At 42.1% G+C, this 24,694-nt stretch overlaps 1 protein-coding gene across 1 annotated transcript in view; it reads left to right on the top strand.

Annotated features, from left to right (window-relative positions):
• akap6 (A kinase (PRKA) anchor protein 6) overlaps positions 1-24,694 on the top strand; it is a 228,035-nt gene that overhangs the window by 172,712 nt on the left and 30,629 nt on the right. The window contains exon 17 of the mRNA XM_085767983.1: positions 5,016-5,303. Within this exon, the coding sequence (XP_085624109.1) occupies positions 5,016-5,303 (288 nt within the window). The remainder of the gene's footprint in view (positions 1-5,015; positions 5,304-24,694) is intronic.

Below are 24,694 nucleotides of genomic sequence, written 5' to 3'. Positions count from 1 at the left end.
GCTGTGAGTTTTATGCTCAATATAAACCTCAGTCACATTAAAATAAACTTCTTTTTTTGATGTTACAATCACAGGAAAATGTTGATGGAGATGTCTACATCTATGTCTCTGTGCTGTTTCAGTACCAGGGTGTTGTAATATCATATTATAATATAATAATAAAGTGCGTCTCCATGGTATCTGCACCATTCACTGTTACTAATGAGTTTATGCACCGACAAACTACTTAAAGACGAGATATTGTACAAACATTACAGTAAACTACCGAGACGTAGATCTAAAATATCCAACAACTAGAGAAGTAAATAAACTACCTCACTCTCTGCACATGACTGAAATAAATGAATAAAAAAGACAGAAATGTTTTGCATTGTTAACTTTAACTTTAAAGGGATAGTTCAACATTTTGGCAAATTGTCCCATTGCCATAATCCCTAAAGTCTTAGGAGTAGGTTTGTTACCTTTAATTGTCGATGCAAGCTCTGTTCTGTTATTATCTCATAGCGTGGGTGAATGTGCAGGTCACAACTTGTCCACCAGAGCGTTGTGGAGTTGTTGGATTGTGTATTTGATGAGTTTGATGAGGGAAACCAATGATGAAATCCCATAATGAGCCTGCGTAGCGTAGCTCTGAGCAGCTCACGGCTCTGCTCCGCCGTTCTAAAAACAGCTTGCACCGACAATTAAAGGTAACAAACCTACTGCTATGACCTTAGGGAGGGTTAGCTAAGTGTTGCAAAATACGCAAAAAGTTGAAGTGAGGAAGAATCTGTTGTTTGCTTCTTGATGTGATCAGATATTTACATTCCTCTCATTACAACACAATTTTTTTTTCTTACTAAATCTCATATTCTGCTTTTTCTTTTCTTTTCTTTTCCCCCCCCCAGAAGTCTCTATTCCCTGTGTTTGTGAGAGAGCGGCTCACGCCTCAGCGCTCTTCGTTAGCCGAGTCAAATTAATAACACGCCGGCCTCGAACTTTACATTCTCTTCAGGATGAAATTGCCTCTTTGTGTTTTTCCCTGGACGCTGCACAGAAAGAAACACAGCGAGTTAGAGGAGGAGAAGAAGGAGAAGAGGAAGGAGAGGACGACTCCCTCCTGACTCCACTTGGCTCAAACTGCTGAAACATCAGTAAAAAAAGATCTAAATATTAAAGGGATAGTTCAACATTTTGGCAAATTGGCCCATTGCCATAATCCCTATAGTCATAGCAGTAGGTTCGTTACTTTTATTTGTCGGTGCAAGCTGTTTTTAGAACGGCGGAGCAGAGCCGTGAGCTGCTCAGAGCTACGCTATGGAGGCTCATTATGGGATTTCTTGGTTTCCCTCATCAAACTCATCAAATACACAATCCAACAACTCCAAAACGCTCTGGTGGACAAGTTGTGACCTGCACATTCACCACGCTATGAGATAATAACACAACGTTACCACACAGAGTTGTTTTAGAGGGAAATACAGAGACTTCTGCTGAAAAACTGTCCCTGAAGGCAACGCGCATCAGTGGTTTCACATGAATTTCCCTCTAAAACAACTCTGTCTGGTAACGTTGTGTTATTATCTCATAGCGTGGTGAATGTGCAGCTCACAACTTGTCCACCAGAGCGTTGTGGAGTTGTTGGATTGTGTATTTGATGAGTTTGATGAGGGAAACCAAGAAATCCCATAATGAGCCTCCGTAGCGTAGCTCTGAGCAGCTCACGGCTCTGCTCCGCCGTTCTAAAAACAGCTTGCACCGACAATTAAAGGTAACGAACCTACTGCTATGACTATAGGGATTATGGCAATGGGCCCAATTTGCCAAAATGTTTAACTATCCCTTTAAATATGCAAACTTCCTCTTAGAGACACTGGACTTCCTGTTGCTGCTCACGATTTCAAACACACACACACACACACACTGTATAGCCTATATAAGTATAGATGAGCACTCTTCAGGTGTGTGTGTGTGTGTGTGAACAGAAGCACAGAAACACACACTTGTCTGAATCCAAGTGGGGAATAGTGTCTCTGAGCCGCGTGCTGTGTCGCACTGTGTGATCAACAGGGGTTGGAAAATTACTCTGCAGAGCTTATTATACACACACACACACACACACACACACACAGACACACACACTTGGGAGCCCGGCCCTTGTTGTTCTCGGTGGTTCCTATTTGAAACAGTGATTGCTCCTCACTAAACACTTCTTTCAGTCTCTATTGTGCGCCTTAAATGATGTTTTTGTTTTTTCGGGGCGTGAATCTCGGCTCCGCGGGTCGAAGCTGCAGAATTAGCAGCAGCAGCAGCAGCTGATCTGAGGTCTGTTCTGTTTGCACCTGGAAGAAAATAAAATAAAATAAAATAAAATAAAAGTAAAGAAAAGAAAAGAAAAGAAAAGAAAAAGAAAAGGAAACACCGGTTTTACAATTTCTACAAGAGGTTTGTTCGTCAACAATGACAAACCTTGTTACTGCAGTAATGACGGGGCTGCTCCGCCGCCGTCGCCGCGGTGATTACAACAGCATTAGCAGCGTCGAGCTAATTCACAGCTACAATAATAATAATAATAATAACAGCATTAGCAACCGCGTCAAAATGAAACAATTACATCACAGCCAGAGACAAGAGGAGCAGCTTTTATCACCTCCTGTTTACAGGTTGGGAATTATCTAGAAATAAACACACAGTGAAACAGAACAGGAGACCCTGAAGGCAGCATCACACCTCTGGATCTGCTTTATCTACTTGAACTCCTCCACTTGTCCAACTATCATCTACTACGAACCTTCTCTGCTTCTTCCATCACCTGCTCTCCTTCAGGTGAAGCTTTGTGACGTCCCTCACTTTGTCGTCTTGGGTAAAACTGTTTAAGAAATGATTAAATGTAAAGAACAATTCAGTTTCAGTTTAGTTTATTTGAAAAGGGACAATGTACATTAATCAAATATTGTAAAAAACAAAACAAATGTAAATGCACCCGAGTTGGCTTAAAAAGCTAGTTTTCATCGTTGGTCCCTCTGCCTGGTTGTAAAGGGCAACCTTTAAAAAGAGCAACAATGAAATTTAATGAAATTTATTTAATTTAATGACATTTAATGAAAAAATATCTGATACAGGATATAAATCCTTTACATCAGACTCAATAAATAACAACATACAAAAAATTAAACACAAATATACCCACTCATACATAATCACTAAAATACATATGACAGAATAATCCCCAAAAATCTCAAGATAACTACAAGAGAAAAACAAAAAAGAGAAAAAAAACAAACACAAAACAAAATAATTCATACCCAAAAGGACACATTCTATACACATTAATATATAAATATACATTTGGAAGACAAGGACACAAATTTGCGATGACACGCAGCGACATACTCAAAGTTTACATGGCTTAGTCAGTGCTCACATCTTTGTGTCTCAACAAACACAATCCATTTTAAATAAGGCACATTTCCCCTGCAGGACCACCTCCAGGAACTGTTACAGGGCCTGAACGAGTCCCTGCTTCTTCGGGATAGGTACTCATATTGGCCCCGAAAAACTCCTGGGTGGGGCCTGAGGTTTACTTAAAAGAGAAAGCTGCATTTTTAAAAGCCAGCAGAGAATAAATCAGTTAAAGATGTATGAGGTAGTAGTAGGTGGACAGACAACTATGTGATCACGCAATTACACGACGATCAAAACAGCCTTCTTGAGATCTAGCATCATTAGAGAGCATCTTTAGTGCCGGAAAAACATCAACAACGAGAGCAGAAAAAAAAGACGAATGCGCAACGATTGAGCGATGATCGAAACGGTTGCACATCGCCTCAACCGTCCGAAGGTTCCTGTAAAGTTCCTACTTCTTTTACGGGGAACTCCTGCAGTGGAAACGCAGCTATGAAAACACAAAACACTGTCTCTCTTGTCCAGAGTTGGAAAACAAATCAACAAAGGTCAGAAACAGTGTGTGTGATTCAAACCGTCGGCTGATTACGAGCTAAGAGACGCTGCAGGTGGAGGTTTGGGGTCAGAGACACTTTCAGGGTTCCCACTCTTTTCTTGAAATCATTTTCCAGGACTTTTCCAGGACATTTTCAGCGGCTCCAGTCTGACAGACATGTTATTATACATCCTCTGTCCTGTTCATGCTTTGGAGAAGAGTTCTTTTCAACAGTTGTACCTTATCTCTCTCAGCCCCAGAAGTCTGGTTTAAAGATGTGCAGTCTATGGCTCTAAGTTCTGCAATAATCTCTTACAGTAACACGCTTAGAAATTCCTACGAATTTATTCATAGAACAACACAAACATGGGGTCCAACACTGGAAACACTCATCAACTCATCAAGTCTCTACTGTAGTTTTCTCACGAGGCACTTTTTTTTTTTTTTTTTTTTTAATAAATCCTTAGTGAGGTCTGAAAACGGCAAACAGAGCTCTGCTAGCTGATGTGGTAAATCATTTTCTAGGACAACTGAAGCTCTTCCAGGACATTTGACTTTTTTTTCTCATTTTCCATGTGTTTTCCATGACTGGAAAATTGGTCAACAAGTTTCCAGGAAAACCCTGTCTTTGACTCATGGAAAAAAAAACAGTTTTCTCTTCACAAGAAACAAAAAACTAACTAGAAACAAGAGATTTAGGAAGAAAAAGAAAAATTCTGGACGAGCACAAAGCTGAAAGAGTCACGGAGTCATTTATTTTAATTATTTATTCATTAACGTTGAAGTTCATGAGAACAAAAACAAAGGACGACGGTTCAGGGTCTTAAAGTTCAGGGAGAAACATCTGGTGACGTAACGTAAACGATGTCGTCAACGGCGACAGAGACAGACATGAGTGACATGTCGACCGTCCTCGGGCAGTTTAGGGACGAATACGTGACATCCTCTTTATCGATCGTCACATCTCTGAGGGTCAATGATTAATGGCCATATGTTTGTATTGATTGATGTGCTGCTTTGCATGATGGGATATCGACACAACACAACACGGCGTCCTCACACTCACTCACTCCGATGTTTTTATTTCTTCTTCCAGAAAATCCTCTCCGAACACTCCGGACCCGGCTCCTCCAGGAGGAACCAGACGGTCGTTACCGCCACCGCCGGCTCTCTGCTGGTCGTCTCCGGCGGCAACAACAGCGATGGAGGGGTTGCCGTGGAGAACCCTCGCTCGGCCCTGTCGCCGCTCACCAACTCCCTGCTGGAGCAGCTGGAGGCGCGGATCAAAGAGCTGAAGTCGTGGCTCCGAGACACCGAGCTGCTCATCTTCAACTCCTGTCTGAGGCACGACAAGGAGGCGCAGGAGCAGCTGGAGAACTTCAAGGTAGGAGGAGGAGGGGGAGGGGGGGGGGGGGAGAGGAGGGAAAAAGAGGAGGAAGGAGGAAGAGGGAGGAGGAAGGAAGAGGAGGGAGGAGGAGGGAGGAGGGGGAGGAGGGAGGAGGAAGGAGGGGGGAGGAAGGAGGGGGGAGGAGGAGGAGGAGGGGAAAAGAGGGGGGAAAAAGAGGAGGAAGGAGGAGGAGGAGAAGAGGAGGAGGAAGAGCAAGAGGAGGAGGAGGAGGAGGGGAAAAGAGGAGTAGGAGGAGAGAGGAAGAGGAGGAGGAGGAAGAGGAGGAGGAGGAAGAGGAGGAGGAAGGAAGAGGAGGAGGAAGAGGGAGGAGGAGGAGGGAGGGGGGGAGGAGGAAGAGGGGGAAAGAGGAGGAAGGAGGAGGAGGAAGGAGTAAGAGGGGGAAGAGGAGGAGGAAGGAGAAGGAGAGAGGAAGAGGAGGAAGGAGGGGGAAGGGGAGGAGAAGAGGATGAAGATGAGGAGGAGGAGGGAGGAGAAGGGGGAAGGAGGAGGAGGAGGAGGGGGAAGAGGAAAGAGGTGGAGGATGAAGAGGAGGAGGAGGAAGAGGAGGGAGGAGGAGGAAGAGCAAGAGGAGGAGGAAGATCAAGAGGAGGAGGAGGGGAAACGAGGAGGAGGAGGAGGAGGGAGGAGGAGAGAGGAAGGAGGATGAAGATGAGGAGGAGGAGGGGGAAGGAGGAGGAGGGAGGAGGAGGAAGAGCAAGAGGAGGAGGAGGAGGGGAAAAGAGGAGTAGGAGGAAGAGGGGGAAAGAGGAGGAGAGGGAGGAGGAGGAAGGAGGAGGAGGGAGGAGGAGGAAGAGGAGGAGGAGGAGGAGGAGGAGCGGGAAAGAGGAGGAGGAAGGGGAAGATAAAGGAGGAGGAGGAATGAGGAAGAGGAGCAGGAAATAGGAGGAAGGAGGAGGAAGAGGAAAAAAGAGGAGGAGGAGGGGAAAAGAGGAGGGAGGGAGGAGGAGGAGGAGGAGGGAGGAAAAATGGGGGAGGAAGAGAAGGAGGGGGGGTGAAGATGAGGAGGAAGAGGGGGATGATGATGTTGAGCTCAAAGATGATGATGATGAAGGTCAGATCTCAGCTGTAGATCACTGGTCGCGATTCAACAGGAAGTTTTACACTCTGTTGCTGCTGCTGCTGTGTGTGTGTGTGTGTGTGTGTGTGTGTTAAAACACCACATGAACTTTCTCTTCACCAACTTTTGTTCCTGTCAAACGTGTGACGAAGCTTCGGCCAATCAGCACTAAGCTTTATTTAAGAAAACAAATATGTTAGTTCAGTGTGTGTGTGTGTGAGTGTGTGTGTCTGTGTGTAGTGATACATTGTGTTACTGAGCAGGAGATGGATGTATGGAGGAAACAGCAGTTAGCCTTAAGAGCGGCGGGACGCTAACAGGATATTAATCAGCCTACATCACACAGAGAACAGCTAGCTGCGCTGATTAGCCTAGCCCCGCCGCGTGACTGACAACCACACACACACACACACACACACACACATAAAAACACTCACATGCATAAATAAATGAATGCATAATAGTATAAGACGACACACTGACAGACAGACGACAGAAACAGGAGCTGATGAGTTTAGTCGCACAAAGTTACACAACACACACACACACGTACAGACTGGTTTGTTCAGTGTGTGTGTGTGTGTGTGTGTGTGTGTGTGGATAAGCATGTTACTTTTTTTTATTCATGACAAGTTTATGTAGATCAACACTGAGGTGGAGCTGAGGAGGAAAAAGTGGGAACCATCATAACGTGAACAGGAAGTGCATCTAGAGTGTTTTCAAAATAAAAGTGGTTGAGCAGTTCTTTAAACGCAGACATTGCCTGAAGTCAGAGGCAGAATTCAACAAACAAATCAAAATTATCATCATATAAAAACAACACTCAGACCTGATCTTCTGCTGCTGCTGTTTGGACTTTTTCTTTTCCCCACAAACTTGTGAAACTGAGCATCACAGAGCGCTTTCAGACAGACATGGTTCTGGTTTTCTTGAGTGTCAGAACCTTGGTTCTTTTTGGCAAACCAGTAGCGTTCACACCGGTTTAAGTGGAACCAAAGTGAGTGTACATTACTCAGGTGGAAGTAAACACAAAAGGGGCAAAATTATTTGCTTTTTTACTGTCTCTGTTACGTTTTTTAAGCTTATTAATTATTTGATCTGGTGTCTGAGTGAACCCAGCCTTGGCCTCCTCTTCCCCAGGTTCAAAGATAAGAATTACTTAATTTTATTAAGCCCCAAAGGGAAATGAATACAACTTCACTGCAAAAACTCAAAATCTTACGAAGAATATTTGTCTTATTTCCAGTCAAAAACAATCTCATTCTACTTAAAATAAGACTCATCACATTAAAAAGCAGCTTGTTTTTAGACACTTTTTCCATCTTTCAAGCAGATTTTCACTTGAAATAATCTGATAGTGGAGCAAGTTTTTCTTTCTTAGTACAAGCACACAAAAAACTTGCTTTCACTGGCAGATTTTTCTACTTATTTCAAGTGAAAATATGCTTGAAATAAGTGAAAATTATCTAAAAACAAGTACATTTTTAGGTGATGAGTCTTATGTAAGTGAAAAGAGATTAGTTTTGACTAGAAATGAGACATTTTGACAATAAATAAGACAAAGATTCTCGGAAAGATTTTGAGTTTTTGCAGTGTTGGGCTGCTTTATTGTTTTCATGTCTGAACGGACCGGCCGGTTTAAAAACTGGGTTCGAGAACCGGAGCCCTGTTGGTGTGAAACTCCTGTCAGGAAGTTCACTTTTGTGCAGGTTTGAGATCAGATCGTGGTTGTGTTTGTAGCCTACGTTTGCAGGAGTTTAGTTTGTGTCGTTGTTGGTTTGAGACTCCAGCTTCAGTTTTTCCATCCAGGACTTTTAGTATCGATCAGTGTTTCATCATGAAATCGCTTTTGTTCCAATGTGATGTTTTCATCAATCAGAGAGAGAGGGAGAGGGAGGGAGGGTGAGATGTAAAGTGGTCAGTATTAATATGAAACACACACACACACACACACACGCTGCCTAAATGATGAAACTGTATAGAAAGGAGAGACTTTATCTGGAGAAAGTGAGTGGAGTCTCTCTCTCTCTCACTTTTGATCCTTGTCACAGCTCTCAGTGGGAAGCCATTGATTTCTGGCAGAAAGAGGCTGCGAGCTTCTGGAGAAATGAAGATTGGAAATATTGATAGCAGTCATTTGTATGGAGAGAGAGAGAGGGGGAGTGAGGCTAAATGGAGAGAGAGAGAGGGGGAGGAGGGGTAGCGCTCCATTTTAAGAGAAGTCGACTCCATTTCAGTCGTCATTTGTCTGTTTTTTTGGCATTTGGACTCGTAAATGGGTTCGATCTCCGCGCTGCAGCTTATTACTGTACGGCTGTATGAGAAAGCAGCGGGGGTCGGCAGAGGTCGCCGAGGCCATGCACACACTCACACTCAAACACACACACACACACACACACACACAAACACACTCACATTTAGCTGTAAAAACTAGCTACAAATGTACAGAGACACGACCAGCGCTCACTTTTACACACTCACATCCACAAACGTGTTAAAGCAGCAACAACAACAAACTTTTCATGAGTGTTGTACACTTTTATTTTAGATGGATAGGAGGTTTTCATTGGATGATTATCGTGTCGCCATCGTCCAATCAAAACTCCTCCAAAACTGTCCATAGGACCCTGTCAGTGGTTTCATTTCACTTTGCAGAGAAGTCGTCGTGGTTTGGGTGCGACTTCCTTTTCCTTGAAAACTGGGGAACGCCATGACGGCAGAGAAACTGCATCAAAGACGGTTTAGAAACGAAGACGCTCAACTACGAGTATCCGTGTCCCGTGGGTTTCTCCGTGACTCCGCCCCCTTTTAGGAGACCAATAGACCGTGACTCCGCCCCTTTAGGAGACCAGCAGATCATGACTCCGCCCCCTTTAGGAGACCAGCAGACCGTGACTCCGCCCCCTTTAGGAGGCCAGCAGACTGTGACTCCGCCCCCTTTAGGAAACCAACAGACCATGACTCCGCCCCCTTTAGGAGACCAGCAGATCATGACTCCGCCCCCTTTAGGAGACCAGCAGACCGTGACTCCGCCCCCTTTAGGAGGCCAGCAGACTGTGACTCCGCCCCCTTTAGGAGACCAGCAGACCATGACTCCGCCCCTTTTAGGGGACTAGCAGCCCGTGACTCCGCCCCCTTTAGGAGACTAGCAGCCTGTGACTCCGCCCCCTTTAGGAGGCCAGCAGACCGTGACTCCGCCCCCTTTAGGAGGCCAGCAGACCGTGACTCCACCCCCTTTTGGAGACCAGCAGCAGGTCTTGAGTCTATTGACTCCAATGGGAGAAGTGAACGTGAGCTCAGAATATGGTCGATTCCCTCGCTCCATAGTCACTGAAGTAAGACATTGGACACAGTTTTCGCAAGACAGATCTCTTCTGAACATTTTAACATGAAAATGGACAAATTTAACACGGACAAATCAGGAGAAAATTAACTTTTTTCCAGTCCTGTCTCTGTCTCTAACACATCTCTTAGGTAACATTGACAAACGTTTGTGAACGCCCGCACTAGCTAATTTTCATTAAAGCAGATATCAGTGGAATGTTTTTGTTAATATAAGTCCTAAATAGTCCTATTTTCCGTCAGCAATCACTTACATGAAGTATTTCAGCCTAAACACGAGTCTCTCCGTCACTCTGCTCTGCTGTAACCCGAGGAGAAAATTTTCCTTGTGGGATACAAGTGTTATCCAATGAGGGGAGAGAACGGCATGAAGGGCTGTGTGTGCAGCCAAGGGATGCGCGTGAATGTGGTGACGTAGCACGAGGACCAATTGATGCCTGACAAGGGCGGGGGCTGCTAACTCATGGTGCGTTCAAGGAAACTCGTACTTTGTGTTTTTCCTTCCTGTGAAGTCATACCAGTTCGATCTGGTACGAGTTCACGGGTCGGAAGTTACGAGTGGCCGTTATAGGGAACTTTCACAGACAACAGGACGGTAAAAACACGAGCTACGGGTTACCTGGAACGCTACCAAGTCGTAGTTGTGACTTGAAGCTGTAACTTACGGTTTCAAAAGCCTGCCTTGAACACAGCATTAGCCGAAACGGCCGTGCCGCTGTTATCTGCTTTAAATATGACTGTTGGTTGTTTAAATATTCCATGTTATCATAAGAAAATATAAACAGCTCACTTTCCTCTAGCGACAACTTTTATAAATCCACACACACGTTCACAACACGAGGTGGAGGGACCAGTGACCACGCCCACTTTAGGAGACAGTTAGTGTAGACCTGTGCAGCCATGTTTCTGTCTTCACTTCCTCTCAGTCTGTTCTCTCTTATTCACACCATGTTTCTTTTTTTTCCTTTTTTTTTTTTTTTACTTCTATCTGCTCCCCACCCCTCCTCCCTCCTTCCCCCTCTCCCTCCCTCTTTCTCCCCCTCTCTCCCCCCCTCCCCCACCACCTGTCTGTCTGCAACCTGCCTCTTAATTGAATTAGCGCTCCTTTAAGATACGGCGTTTGGGGCCAGACGTTTTTCTCCAGCAGGCCCCGGGCCTCCGATGACTCTCTATTGTAGTGGAGGACGCTCTGGGGGCCGGACACACCGAGAATTAATAGACTGAGCTCACACACGCACACACACACACACACACACACACACACACACACACACACACACACACATACACACACACACACACACATACACACAGATACAGACAGTAGAGACAGGTACAAACACACACCTGCTCAGATACAGAGGATGAGAGTGAAGCTCATACACACACATATGGATGGATGGATGGATGGATGGATAGATAGATAGATAGATAGATAGATAGATAGATAGATAGATAGATAGATAGATAGATAGATAGATAGATAGATAGATAGATAGATAGATAGATAGATAGATAGATAGATAGATATAGAGGGGTAGAAAGAAGGAAGTAAAAAGACAGAGATAAGGGGTAGAGAGAAAAAAGAAAGACGTAATTAGACAGAGAGATGGGGTAGATAGAAAGAAATACAGAAAGAGAGAAAGAAAGAAGTAAAAAGACAGAGAAAGGGGATACAAAGAAACGAAGAAAAAGACAGAGAGAGGGGTAGATAGAAAGAAAGAAAGACGTAATAAGACAGAGAGACGGGGTAGAAAGAAAGAAATACAGAAAGAGAGAAAGAAAGAAGTAAAAAGACAGAGAAAGGGGATACAAAGAAACGAAGAAAAAGACAGAGAGAGGGGTAGATAGAAACAAAGAAAAAGACAGAGAGAGGGGTAGATAGATAGAAAGAAAGACGTAATAAGACAGAGACGGGGTAGAAGGAAAGAAATACAGAAAGAGAGAAAGAAAGAAGTAAAAAGACAGAGAAAGAAAGAAAGAAAAATACAGAGAGAAAGAAATAAAGAAAGAAAGAGAAAAATAAGGAAATGATAGATAGATAGATAGATAGATAGATAGATAGATAGATAGATAGATAGATAGATAGATAGATAGATAGATAGATAGATAGATAGATAGATAGTTCTGTTAAAAAATAGAGGTGACACTGATGTTTGTCTTTCATTCGTTCTTTCTTTCTACTTCCTCTTCTTTTTCTTCTTTTCTTTCCGTCCTAATGTGTTTCTGACGGACTCACGCTGTTTTGGAGGCAGCGTCTGAAAACAAACACACACACACACACACACACACACACACACACACACACACACACACACACACACAAACACACACACACAGATGTTAGCATAGATTGTGGCTATCAGTGTTTAGCTCCTCTGAAGTGAAGCTGCCCTCCTCCGTCTCCTTATCCGTCCCTCCATCTTTCTCTCTCTTTGCTCTCTGTTTCCTCCTTTCTCCTCTCCCTTGTTCCTTGTATCTGTCCGTCTTGTTCTCTCTATCCAACCCCCCCCTCCCCCTCCATCCATCCCTCCCTCCCCCTCCTCTCTTTCCTGTTATCTGTCCGCCCGCTCCCTCTCTCCCCTGCTGCTGACAGTAGATGAACCTGCCCTCCCCTACTGTTAGTTACCCCCCACACCCCTCCAATCATGCCCTTTGCCCCCTCGGCCGTCCTCATCATTTCTAACACATGACCCCCTCCCCAACCCCCCCATACCTCCTCTTCCTCCTCCCCCTCCTCCTCCTCCTCTTCCTCCTCCTCCTCAGTCATTTCTATTTCCAGCTCCTTCTTCCTCCATCGTCTCTTCAGCACCATCCTTTTTTCTTTTTTTTAACTTCAATCTTTATTGAAATTCATCATCAATGACAAACAAATAACATTGAATTGAACATGGGGTACATACACTGCAAAAACTCAATATCTTACCAAGAATATTTGTCTTATTTCTAGTCAAAATGTCATTTCTAGTCAAATCTCATTCTACTTAAAATAAGACTCATCACATTAAAAAGCAGCTTGTTTTTAGACACTTTTTACTTCTTTCAAGCAGATTTTCACTTGAAATAAGTAGAAAAATCTGACAGTGGATCAAGTTTTTCTTCCTTATTACAAGCACAAAAAACTTGCTTTCACTGGCAGATTTTTCTACTTATTTCAAGTGAAAATTAGTTTGAAACAAATGAAAATGATCTAAAAACAAGTTAATTTTTAGGTGATGAGTCTTATTTTAAGTGGAAAGAGTTTAGTTTTGACTAGAAATGAGACATTTTGACAAGAAATAAGACAAATATTCTTGGAAAGATTTTGAGTTTTTGCAGTGTACATTCGATTCAATAAGAGGATTTAAAGGCTTTGTGGACAAATTAAATAAATAAAAGTGATAAATAAATCATTTAAAAAATCACAATGCAAAAAAAAAAACATACATAAGCATCCAGAGCATGGGGTACAAAACACTTCACTTCACGGAGAGGATTTTAAGGTTTTGTAGAGAGTCACAGTCCGCATGGCTTTCTTGTTCATCAGTCCTGTTAGTGTTTCAAAGTACATCCCCATTTCATTTTTAAAATGGTGGATATTGGGTTTCTTCAGCACCATCCTGTTCCTTCTCTTCTTCTTCTTCGTCATGACTCCTTAGTGACCCGGCCCACTTCCTGCTGCTGCTCCCCCCCACCACCTAAAGGCACGACCTTAATCTGACTTCAATCGATCGATCAGACGCAGGTGTTTTTTCATGATCAATAACTCGACAGGAGAAACAGAAACACGGGAAAGTCACTGAATCAAACTTCAAGCTTCAGAAACAATCAGATATTTAAAGTCTGGAGGTTTTTAACCTGCAGATGAATCCTCCACCCGGTGCGTCCAGGTGACCATAACAAACACACCGGATGATCAAAACCTGTAGAAACAAGAAATAAAACAGTTTTACTTACAAAAAAAATCTGCAAACACAAGATGTCTCCTGCAGCTCTGAGTTTATATTTCTCTCATAACTTCACTTCCACACGTACGACGACTAAAATCCTTCATCTGGTTAAAATAGAAAACATCACAGTGTAAAAGGTAAATATTAAAAATGTGACTTAAAAACTAAGTCAAAGTCATTTTGAACACTGTCACACAACAAAATGCCATGTGATCCAAATTGCAGTTTGCAGTTGCAGTTTCTTTGTTTGTTTTATAATTGATTCCACACTTAGCACTTTGCTTTTTTTTTTTTTTTTTTGTATTTCTATAGTGTCTCTTTTATATTTATCTATTTATTCTGGTTGGTTTTAGGTCAGTTTTATTCGTCTGAGCGATTTCAACGACATTTCGTTCTCTCTACACTACTAACCAACTAACTGAATGGCAATAAAGGACTTTCTACCTCGTTCACAGTCAACTTAAAGGCTCAGACTGACCAGGCCTGGTGTCAGCCTGTTGTTTTAGGGACTACATGATGGATCAGTCATATATATATATATATATATATATATATATATATATATATATATATATATATATATATTATGTTTATGTATACAGCTCTGGAAAAAATAAAGAGACCACTCCAAAATGTTCTTAATCAGCTTCTCTACATGTGGCAGCCATCGTTTCCACCTCACATAGCTGATCACCTGAACCAAATCATATTTAATAAGGAAGAAAGATTATAAATGAATAAAAAAACACTGCTGCGATTAAAAATTGGGATTATTCCACCAATGTTGATTTCTAAAATCTTCCTAAGTTTAAAAAGTAGTGTTGTGTTGTTTTAAAATGAATATGAACTTGTTTTCTTTGCATTAAACAAGGTCTGAAAACGCTGTAATTTTGTTATTTTGACCTGTTGCCATTTTCTGCAGATAAATGCTCTAAATGACAATATTTTTATTTACAATTCGGGAGAAATTTTGTCAGTAGGTTATAGAATGAAACAAAAGTGTTCATTTTACTCAAACATATAGTAAAACTAGAGGACCTGATCATTTTGAAGTGGTCTCTTGATTTTTTCCAGAGCTGTATATATAATATATTTGGATATATCCTCTCAGGCTGCAGTGGTTTGACCCCTCGGGGCCTCCGTAGCTCTGCCATCCTGAAGCCTCTGATGCTGTTGGTGTGTGTGTGTGTGTGTGTGTGTGTGTGTAGCAGAGTGTGACCTCTGTGACCTCTGTGTGATGACGCTCTGTTGCGTCTCTCAGGCAGCTAATAGAAGGTGACAGCGAAGCTCTGATATCGATACCTGCTGCATGATGAGGATTAAAGATCCAACGACTCCCCGCCAACTACACAGGCTGCTGCGTGTGTGTGTGTGTGTGTGTGTGTGTGTGCGCGCTCCTTTTGATAATGCTCATCTGTGTGTGTGTGTGTGTGTGTGTCTTGCTTGTAGCTCTGTTTGTGCTTATTTGTTGCATTGCTTGTTTGTGTGTGTGTGTGTGTGTGTGAGTGCGATGATGGTCGGTGTTTTGAAGAGGTGTTTTCTCGTTAAGAGTTGCTCGTTAGGGGTTGAAGGCGAGTAAACAGGTGAGGCGTTGCCCCGGTAACGCAGCCAACAAACAGATCAGACTTTGATCTTCATCTGCTCGGGAGGAGAAGAAAACACTCGGCTCTTTCATCTGCTGAAGGAGACGAAGACGGACCGAGAGATAGAGAGCGAGAGAGAGAGAGAGAGATGACAATCAAATAGAAGAGAGGAGAAAATACGAGAAAGAAAGATGCACTTTACACGTTTTCATCTTTTAATCAGAAATTTAAATTCGACAATGTTTCAGTTTCCATCATGAAGGCGACACGGCTTCATATTCAACAGGTGTAGCTGTCAATCATCCAATCATCAGCTTCCACCTAACGACCCTCCGACGTCGGACACAAGTCCAGATGTTTTTTATTTAAAGGGATAGTTCAACATTTTGGCAAATTGCCCCATTTGCTATTATCTCTATAGTCTTAGTAGGTTTGTTACCTTTAATTGTCGTTGCAAGCTGTTTTTAGAACGGCGGAGCAGAGCCGTGAGCTGCTCAGAGCTACGCTACGGAGGCTCATTATGGGATTTCTTGGTTTCCTTCATCAAACTCATCAAATACACAATCCAACAACTCCACAACGCTCTGGTGGACAAGTTGTGAGCTGCACATTCACCACGCTATGAGATAATAACACAACGTTACCAGACAGAGTTGTTTTAGAGGGAAATACAGAGACTGCTTGATGAAAAACTGTCCCTGAAGGCAACGCGCATCAGCGGTTTTGCATGAATTTCCCTCTAAAACAACTCTGTGTGGTAACGTTGTGTTATTATCTCATAGCGTGGTGAATGTGCAGCTCACAGCTTGTCCACCAGAGCGTTGTGGAGTTGTTGGATTGTGTATTTGATGAGTTTGATGAGGGAAACCAAGAAATCCCATAATGAGCCTCCGTAGCGTAGCTCTGAGCAGCTCACGGCTCTGCTCCGCCGTTCTAAAAATAGCTTGCACCGACAATTAAAGGTAACGAACCTACTGCTAGGACTATAGGGATTATGGCAATGGGCCAATTTGCCAAAATGTTGAACTATCCCTTTAATGAAGTTTCTTATTGTTTCCGGGACACAGCTGCAGTTTTCCAGGTGTTATCACAAAAACAATCACTGAGAGAAAGAAAAGAAAAAGAGATGCAGACCAAAGAGAATCCACTTTAATCTGCAGGGAGAAGACAAAACAAGAGACAGAAACAAGATGGTGAAAGATGGAGAGACTGTATAAAGTGAGACGGAGAAAAGGAAGAAGGAGGGTAAAAAAAAAAAGAGATGGATGAGAGGAAGGGTTGAAAAGACGAATATGCAGAGAGACGGAGGGAGATGGGGTTTTATTGATAGCAGCGTTTTAACTGGCGGCGGCAGCGGCGGCTGCATTAGTGAGAACAGTAAATGCTTTCACTCACACAGACTTCATATATCCTCCATCTGTTTACTGCTGCTGAATATTTTAAGAGTGAAGCTTTCATCCCTAAAATGTCGCCCGCAAAAAGGGACTTCGCCTAATAACTTACAATAATCAATAAGACCTAATGATGTCAGCGGTAATCCATTTTGACTTTCACATGAAGGCCGCGCTAGCTCCGCTCTGTTCCTATATACGTCTTAGCTGGGATGTTGTTTCACACGTTTCTATTAAAGCTCCATACGGTATAAAGGTAGATGTTTGTGTTAAAGCTCCATACAGTATAAAGGTAGATGTTTGTGTTAAAGCTCCATACAGTATAAAGGTAGATGTTTGTGTTAAAGCTCCATACAGTATAAAGGTAGATGTTTGTATTAAAGCTCCATACAGTATAAAGGTAGATGTTTGTGTTAAAGCTCCATACAGTATAAAGGTAGATGTTTGTGTTAAAGCTCCATACAGTATAAAGGTCCATACAGTATAAAGGTAGATGTTTGTGTTAAAGCTCCATACAGTATAAAGGTAGATGTTTGTGTTAAAGCTCCATACAGTATAAAGGTAGATGTTTGTGTTAAAGCTCCATACAGTATAAAGGTAGATGTCCATGTGTAGTGTGATTATAAAGCAGCTCTAGGTTCTATATTAATACTGTGAAAGTATCAAAGCCTCAGTCCACAGAGAAATGCACACAGCCTGTATTCAGAAACTGAACCTTTAAAAACCAGCCGTCAGGACTTCCTGTCACTTTGTGATGTCACAACTAAGCCCCGCCCACTTCCTAGACCCACCATCCAACCAACAACTTTACAGGATTTGGTTTCTCTGAGTGTTTTATTCTGAAATTTAGAAAACAGTCAGCCAATCAGAAGAGAGAGAAGAGAGAAACTGAAAACATAAACGTCTTCAGTTGAGTTTTTCGACTCAGAAGCTGAATCTGTTATTTTAATGTCTGATTCAGTGATTCAGCAGCTTCTGGTCTGAAGTGAAGTGAGTGGGAGAGACGAGTCATTCTTCACTGTCTCGCTCTAAAAGCCTCTAATGATCCTGCTGCTTCACAACCTGTTTATATATGAAGCTGAAAAAACAATGTGTGGTGAAAAAAAAAAGGACAGATGCATTGTGGGTCACTGGAGGTGCTTGAGTTAAAAGGATAGTTCACCCAAAATTGAAACTCATTATCTACTCACCCTCATCCTCCGTGGCTTCTCTGAGTTACAGGGGGTCTCGGCGTAGCGTAACGGTTGCAAATGGATACCAACTGTCTTCGTAACAAAAAGACACACCAAAAAACATCCAAATACCTCCATGCTGCTCGTATGTAATGTCAGTCTTATATTGAAGCCCCGAAATGCGAAATTGTCCCGAAAAAAATTAAATAAGTCTATATTTCAAGCTTATTTTGTAGCAGAAGCTTCTCAGAGCTCCTCTTCCCGCTTCCCGGTGTCTTTTTGTTACGAAGACGGTTGGTATCCATTAGCAACCGTTATATATATGGACATGCACTGCTACGCCGAGACCCCCTGTAACTCAGAGAAGCCACGGAGGACTCTGAAACTTCTCCCAGCCCTTAGTCCACATGAGGGGGAGTAGATAATGAGTGAACTTTCAATTTTGGGTGAACTATCCCTTTAAAAACCAAACCCAACATTCCCAGTTTGTAGACAACATGCACAGGTCTCAGTGTGGCAGCGATTATGTCATCAATGTGTCGTCCGTAGAGGACTACTTTCTGTGGCGCATTAATCCATGTTGGGTTGCTGCAGCAGGACAGTGTGTGTGTGTGTGTGTGTGTGTGTGTGTGTGCATGGTGATGATGTCACCAAGTGAAACCTGAGACTCACTGATTCAGGTTTTCATAGTTTCTGAACAGACGAGTTCTGGTTTCTTAGTTTCCGATAAAACAAGAGAAGAGTCCTTTTTTTTATTATTTTTTTTTAAATGTGCGATCATCAGGACTGAACTCTCTCTCACACACACACACACACACACACACAGACACACACCTCTCCCGTCCCGTCCGTCCCTCCGTCCCCGCCCCCTCGAGGACCCACTTGTCCTCTGTCCCTTTGTCCTTTAGGCGTCTAATTGGAGCCTGTTTAGAAGAGGAAAGGTGTTAAGTAGGGGGAATTCCCATAATGCTCTTTTGCTGGGAGAGCGGACAATGGGGACTAATTGGTTCCTATTAGTAGATAGAAGAGGGAGGGGGGGGGGTTAAGGCTTATAAGGTGTGAAGAGGGGCATTGTGGGTAGATGGTGTGAGTGTGTAGGAACGACTGAACAATATGTGAGTGTTTTAAGGATTCTTGTGGAAATGTGCACAAGTTTTAGCAGTGACTCCATGTTTGTTTGTTTTCTCGTTGTTGCACAATCATAGAGACGACCAGATGAAGACTTTCTCTGGTTTTCGTGGGTCACTATGTGTGTGTGTGTCTGTGTGTTAGTGTGTTAATCTGTCCCAGACACTGTGGCTCATTATTTTTACGATGAGTCTGAAGAAAAACAAAACTGTGCAGAAGCAGCTAAAGATAAAAAATAAAAAAAATAGAAAAAAAGAAAAACTCACCCGACTGTTTTTCATTGTGGAAAATTAATAATATTAATGTTTGTGTGAAGCAGACGACCTGTTACCTGTTAACTCTCCGTCTCTATGGAAACACAGTTTGTCTCTTTGACTTTCTTTACAGTAAGTTCACCTGTGGTGGAGCAGGTTGTCGGCTGCTGTCTCCTTTTCACAAATTATGAATCATCATATTTCTAAACTTATTTTCTATTTTTCATTTCTAATTTGTGTAGAATAACCCTTTTCAGGTCAGAGAGTCTTGTCAGGGAGGTCACACGCCTTAAAAACCATAATGTCAAAGGTCAAGGTCACATTTATTTCTAATGTACATTTGAAAACAAGCCAAGATCGACCAAAGTGCTACAACACACTGATAAAAATGCAATAATAGAATAGAATAGAATAGAATTACCTTTGCACATGTTTGACCTTTTTAAGTTTTTGTTGCTGGACCATATTCTTTTTGTTAGAATTGTGTTTTTGTTTTTTTGTTTGCGTATTCTTTCCCGTTTTCTCTTTTTTCATATGACGCTGCAACTGCAAACAAAATTTCCTGAAGGGGTTTCCTCAAAGGGATCAATAAAGTTTTTATCTATCTTCATCTATATCTTTAAACTTTCCTTTATTGTCCACAATGTGGAAATTTGTCTTTGGCTTCACCACATAAAATACCACACACTAAATAAATAACATGTCATTCAATACACAAAGAAAGAGTAAAAAGATGATTATATTATATTATATTATATTATAATGCAAAAAATTCAACAATCCATATAATACATAAAGATACAACAACACAATGAGGTCGAATCAGAACTAACTATGATTAAATACACAATGTAAATCTAGATAAACAGATTGCAGATTAAAAAACATTAGACCTATAAAAACAAATAAGATAATAATTTATTAAATAATGTCTAACTTTTCCCAAAGATCTTGTTCTTTTTATAATAATAATAATAATAATACATTTTATTTATATTTTCTAAACACTCAAGGACACCGTACACTTGTTAAAAACAGCGCAACACAAACAATTTATATTCTATTTCTGGTTTGTGTTTTACTGGAAAAGCAGAAAGTTTCTTTATCAAACCCCCGACTTTCACCGTGAGGAGGGAGGTTGTGGTTGTGGTTGTGCGTCTGCTGGTCTGGTCCACAACAACCTTGTGTGTTCTACCTGGAGTCCAGGTCCAAGGACCCCCGAGGTCTCTGGAGCCCCGGTGCATTGTGGGAGCTGCAGGCCTTCAGGTTAGAGGACGAGGTCGTCCATGTCTCCAGAGGGACGGACCGCTGCACTTCCTGTCCTTTTTTTTAAATTTTATTTTATTTTTTCACTAAGGCGGACGGACAAAATTTAAAATACGACAGAGAAATGAAGACGGAGTGAAAACGGAGCAGAGAGAAAAGAGGGAAGAGTGTGCAAACGACAAACTTTTGGTAGCTGTAGGCGGTATGAGCTGCTGCTGCACTGTGTGTGTGTGTGTGTGTGTGTGTGTGTGTGTGTGTGTGTGTGTGTGTGGGAGCAAATTGTCGACAGGAATTCATTAGGCTCGTTGTGCGATAACGAGTGCTTGTGGTTTTAATTGACTTAATCAACAAATAGAATTAATCAGAGATTTCTAATTAATGGTAATTGATTGAAATATCCACTGGGTCACTGAGCAAGCTGCCAAAAATTCTCCTTCTATTCCCTCCTTCTCTCTCTGACTGTCTCTTCTTTACTTCTGTCTCCTCCTACTTTTACACTTTGTCCTTGTCTTCTGTCCTTCCTCTTTGTTTCTCTCTCTGTCGTTTCCTTCTTTCGGATTCTCGTTCGGTCCTTTTTCCTCCTCCTCCTCTTCCTTCTTCTGTATTTTTCCATCTTTGTCTCTCTCCATTACTGTCTTCCTTTGCTCTCTGTCCTCTGTTTTTTCTCACTCGTTCTTCATTTTTATAAAAAGAAGACTGTTACCTGTGTTATCATCATCACTTTATGTTGTGTTAAACTTAAAGAGGTTTGACAGGTTTTCATTAAGATCAGATAATGTTGTCGTACTGGAAAGACCAGACTTGAGACCACATCTTCAAGGTCCTTCAAGGTTCTCGGTCTCAGTCGAACTGGGCTCTGGATGTTTCCTCCAGACCAGATAATTCAAATAGTTGGACTAAAAATCAATTCAATTCTTTATAAAATTTGCTACTAAACCCGTTTTGTAAGGTTTTTATAGCACTCAGTACTTCCTCTCTGGAAATGGAACATTAAGTTGATATAGTAGGCAAGTTAAGCTGAGAAAAAAAAATCTCCATTAAGTCAGGTGCGTCACATGGTTGTTCAGATGCATACAATCTACAATAAAATTCTTAAAAAAGGTGTCATTTATGAACTTATTATCATACAGTATATGTGATTATTCTGAGCATCACAAATGGCTGCAATAGATTGTGATTTTGATCTTTTTTTGGTAAGCTAGGCTAAATACTTTCCAGGTTTATTCCCATGTTCATAAAATCTTTGTCTAATAAATTGAAGTTTGGTCTCTTCATCTTGCGTAAGGAGGTTATCTAGGGTTGATCGAACTGCAGATATGTCTCGCAATAAGGCAGGAGTTGGGAGTTAACATAGGTTCTTTTGTTTTCAAATAGTTTCAAACACATTTTCACTTGAAATAAGTAGAAAAATCTGCCAGTGAAAGTAAGTTTTTTGTAATAAGAAAGAAAAACTTGCTCCACTGTCAGATTTTTCTACTTATTTCAAGTAAAAAATATGCTTGAAAGAAGTAAAAAGTGTCTAAAAACAAGCTGTTTTTTATGTGATTTTACGTATAATGAGATTTGTTTTGACTGGAAATGACATTTTGAGTAGAAATAAGACAAATATTCTTGGTAAGATTTTGAGTTTTTGCAGTGGACTGAATACAGTGATGGTCTTGGAAATGGTCTTGGTCTTGGCCACACAACTTCTTCTCCAACCGGCATCTTTATTAAATCATCAACACTTCACCATCATCGTCTTCCTCTCGTCTCTTTTCTGTATCTCTGTATTTTTTCTCTCCGTCTCACTCTCTCAGGTCATTTATACTCTTTATTGTCTCATAATGTTCTTGTACAGTCGAGTGTTTCTCTCAGATCAGTTCTGATTTCTGACGACGAGTTTTTCAGGAATAAAAAAAAATAAAAACTCAGTTCAAAGTCAGACGACGTTGAACTCTTGAACTGTTTGTGTTTTTATCAACTTCAACAGACGACTTCCTGTTTCTCGTCTCTGTCATTTCAAAGTGTTTTACCCTCAAACGCTCCGACAACCTCCACTCTCCTCTGTCTGTCTTTACTCTTTTCCTTCCTTCCTTCCTCCTCCTCCTCTCTCTCTCTTCCTACATCCCTCTCTTCACGGCAGGTCTCGGTAATTAGATTGTGGAGATGAGGAGGTGGAGGAGAGTTAAGAGGATTTTGTTTTTAGGGAGAGGGAGATTTAAGAACGAGAGAGATAGAGGGGGGGATGGAGGGAGAGAGAGATCAAGCTTGAGAGAAAGAAAGAGAGAGAGGGTGAAGAGGGAATTAGAGGAGGAGGAGGAGAGCAGATCCTCTTCATTTTGTTTATCCCAGTTCGGTCACCCCTCCTACAAGAGGGTGATGAGAGAGAGAGAAAAAACAAATGAGGAGATAAAGACGTCGCTTATTGTTTTTTCTCTCCTGTTGGTCGACCTTGAACGTGAAACAACAGTTCTTCTTGGAGTTCCTTTGGTTCTTGTTAACCTTCTTTACTGACTCATCCTGAGGACAAACATCAGCTTCATTCTCCACTTCTTCAAGAGGTCGATCCCGATTCTTCTCCAACCAGATGGGAAACGTCGTCTTAGTCCAACCAGTTTGTTTTTGAGTTCCTCCAACATGAAGACCCTTCGTTCTCTCTACTCTGAGCTCCTCCACATTGTCTGAGCTTCTGTCTTTGTCTTCAAGACTCTGTCAGACACGTCTGTAAAGGAGATTTCTGCGGTTTATCTCCATCGTCTCTTTGGTTCCCATTGACTGAATCAAGATCTTCACCTTCAACCTTCAGCTGGATCGCCTGGTTCATCACTCTCCATCTTCAAAGCCTCAAAGTACGAAGACTTGAACAAACTTTTGCATTTGCTCGTTTTGGTTTGGTTGGTTCCTGATTGAAGCTCTGGTGGCCAAAAAGGAAGTGATGAACTGTGCAAAGGTTTTAGGGACTTTGGATTCATATGCATCGCACGATCCCATCAAGAAGGCACCTGATTGGTCCCAAAGTCATTCTGCAGCAGGAAAACAAGTCCAAACACAACCTTAAAGTCTTATACCCCTTTACCCCCTTTCCCACTGGCCAAAAAACATGTTTAAACCCGCTAACAATCAGCTTTTGGTGGCAGTGGGAAAGGCGCATCAACCCGCGTCAAACGATTCGGCAAGCAAGGCAGGTTAAAATCGCCTTCATGATTGATTGATTATTTTTATTTAAGTGTCATGCACATCTCTCTGTGCTCAGCCCAAAATACATTCAAGGATAGCTTTGGCGTGTCGCCTTTTTGCCTTCAATCGGCTCGGCTCTGATCGGCTTGCAGTGGAAAATGCCAGACCCGGGTCAACCCGCTACGTTACGTAACGCCATGTCATAACATCGCACCAGTCGCGTCTCATATCACATACCAAAACAAAGCTCTGCTCGCATTCGAGACTGGGATTTGATCAACATGTCGCAGCACTGGCAAGACAGGGAAATTCGTTTTTTCATTTTCATTTTCATTCATTGTTTACTTCCCTGAATTCTGTCGCACTCACTCACGACGTCACCAGAGCCACGCAGCTTGCCAGCGGGGGGTCAGACCCGGCTCGTTTTGGTCAATGGGAAAGGTGCCAAATGCCTATTGTTAGCAGATCGACCAGCATTTAAAAAACCTGTGTCGACCTGCTAATTTTAGTGGGAAAGTGGCTTTAAAGAGCCGTTTACAGAACAAGAAGTCCTGCCACAGAGATCAGGGTCTTCAAGATACTGGATCAAGCATCACAACCTGAAACTCTGCGATACCAGACGACCTTAACAGACATGAAGCTGTAAAAGCTGGTCAGCGACCCGAATACCATGATTGATGTGATTTCCTGACCTAAATCAATAAAGTCTGTTGATGCAGAATGACATCAACCAAACTGAACCAATCAGTGAGTTTTCTCTCTCAGTTGTATGCTTTAATGTTTCGGTGTGAACATGAATCAGACCAGAAGTAAAACGCAGCGGCGATGCATCGTTTTGTGGAAGCCGGATTGATTCCTATTCCCATCCCAACCCAGCAGTGAGCAGCTTCTCCTCAGACGTGAAGGTGTCGAGTCGACTCCAGCTGCTGTTGGAAGAAGAAAACAAAGAAGCAGCTGTTCATCATCTGCAAAAAGAAACAAAACAAACCACATTCAACCTTTTAAATGTTTTTTTTTCTTTTTTCCGATTTGCAGCGTTAAACGTTTTTAGGAATCCCGATCGAGTCTTATCTGATATCACAGTTT

This window comes from Trachurus japonicus, chromosome 22, assembly GCF_045865225.1.
Source record: "Trachurus japonicus isolate A0001 chromosome 22, Traja_1.0".
In the NCBI taxonomy this organism is placed as follows: Eukaryota; Metazoa; Chordata; class Actinopteri; order Carangiformes; family Carangidae; genus Trachurus; species Trachurus japonicus.
The sequence above is the reverse complement of the archived record's forward strand: the minus strand, read 5'-3'. Positions and strand labels throughout refer to the sequence as shown.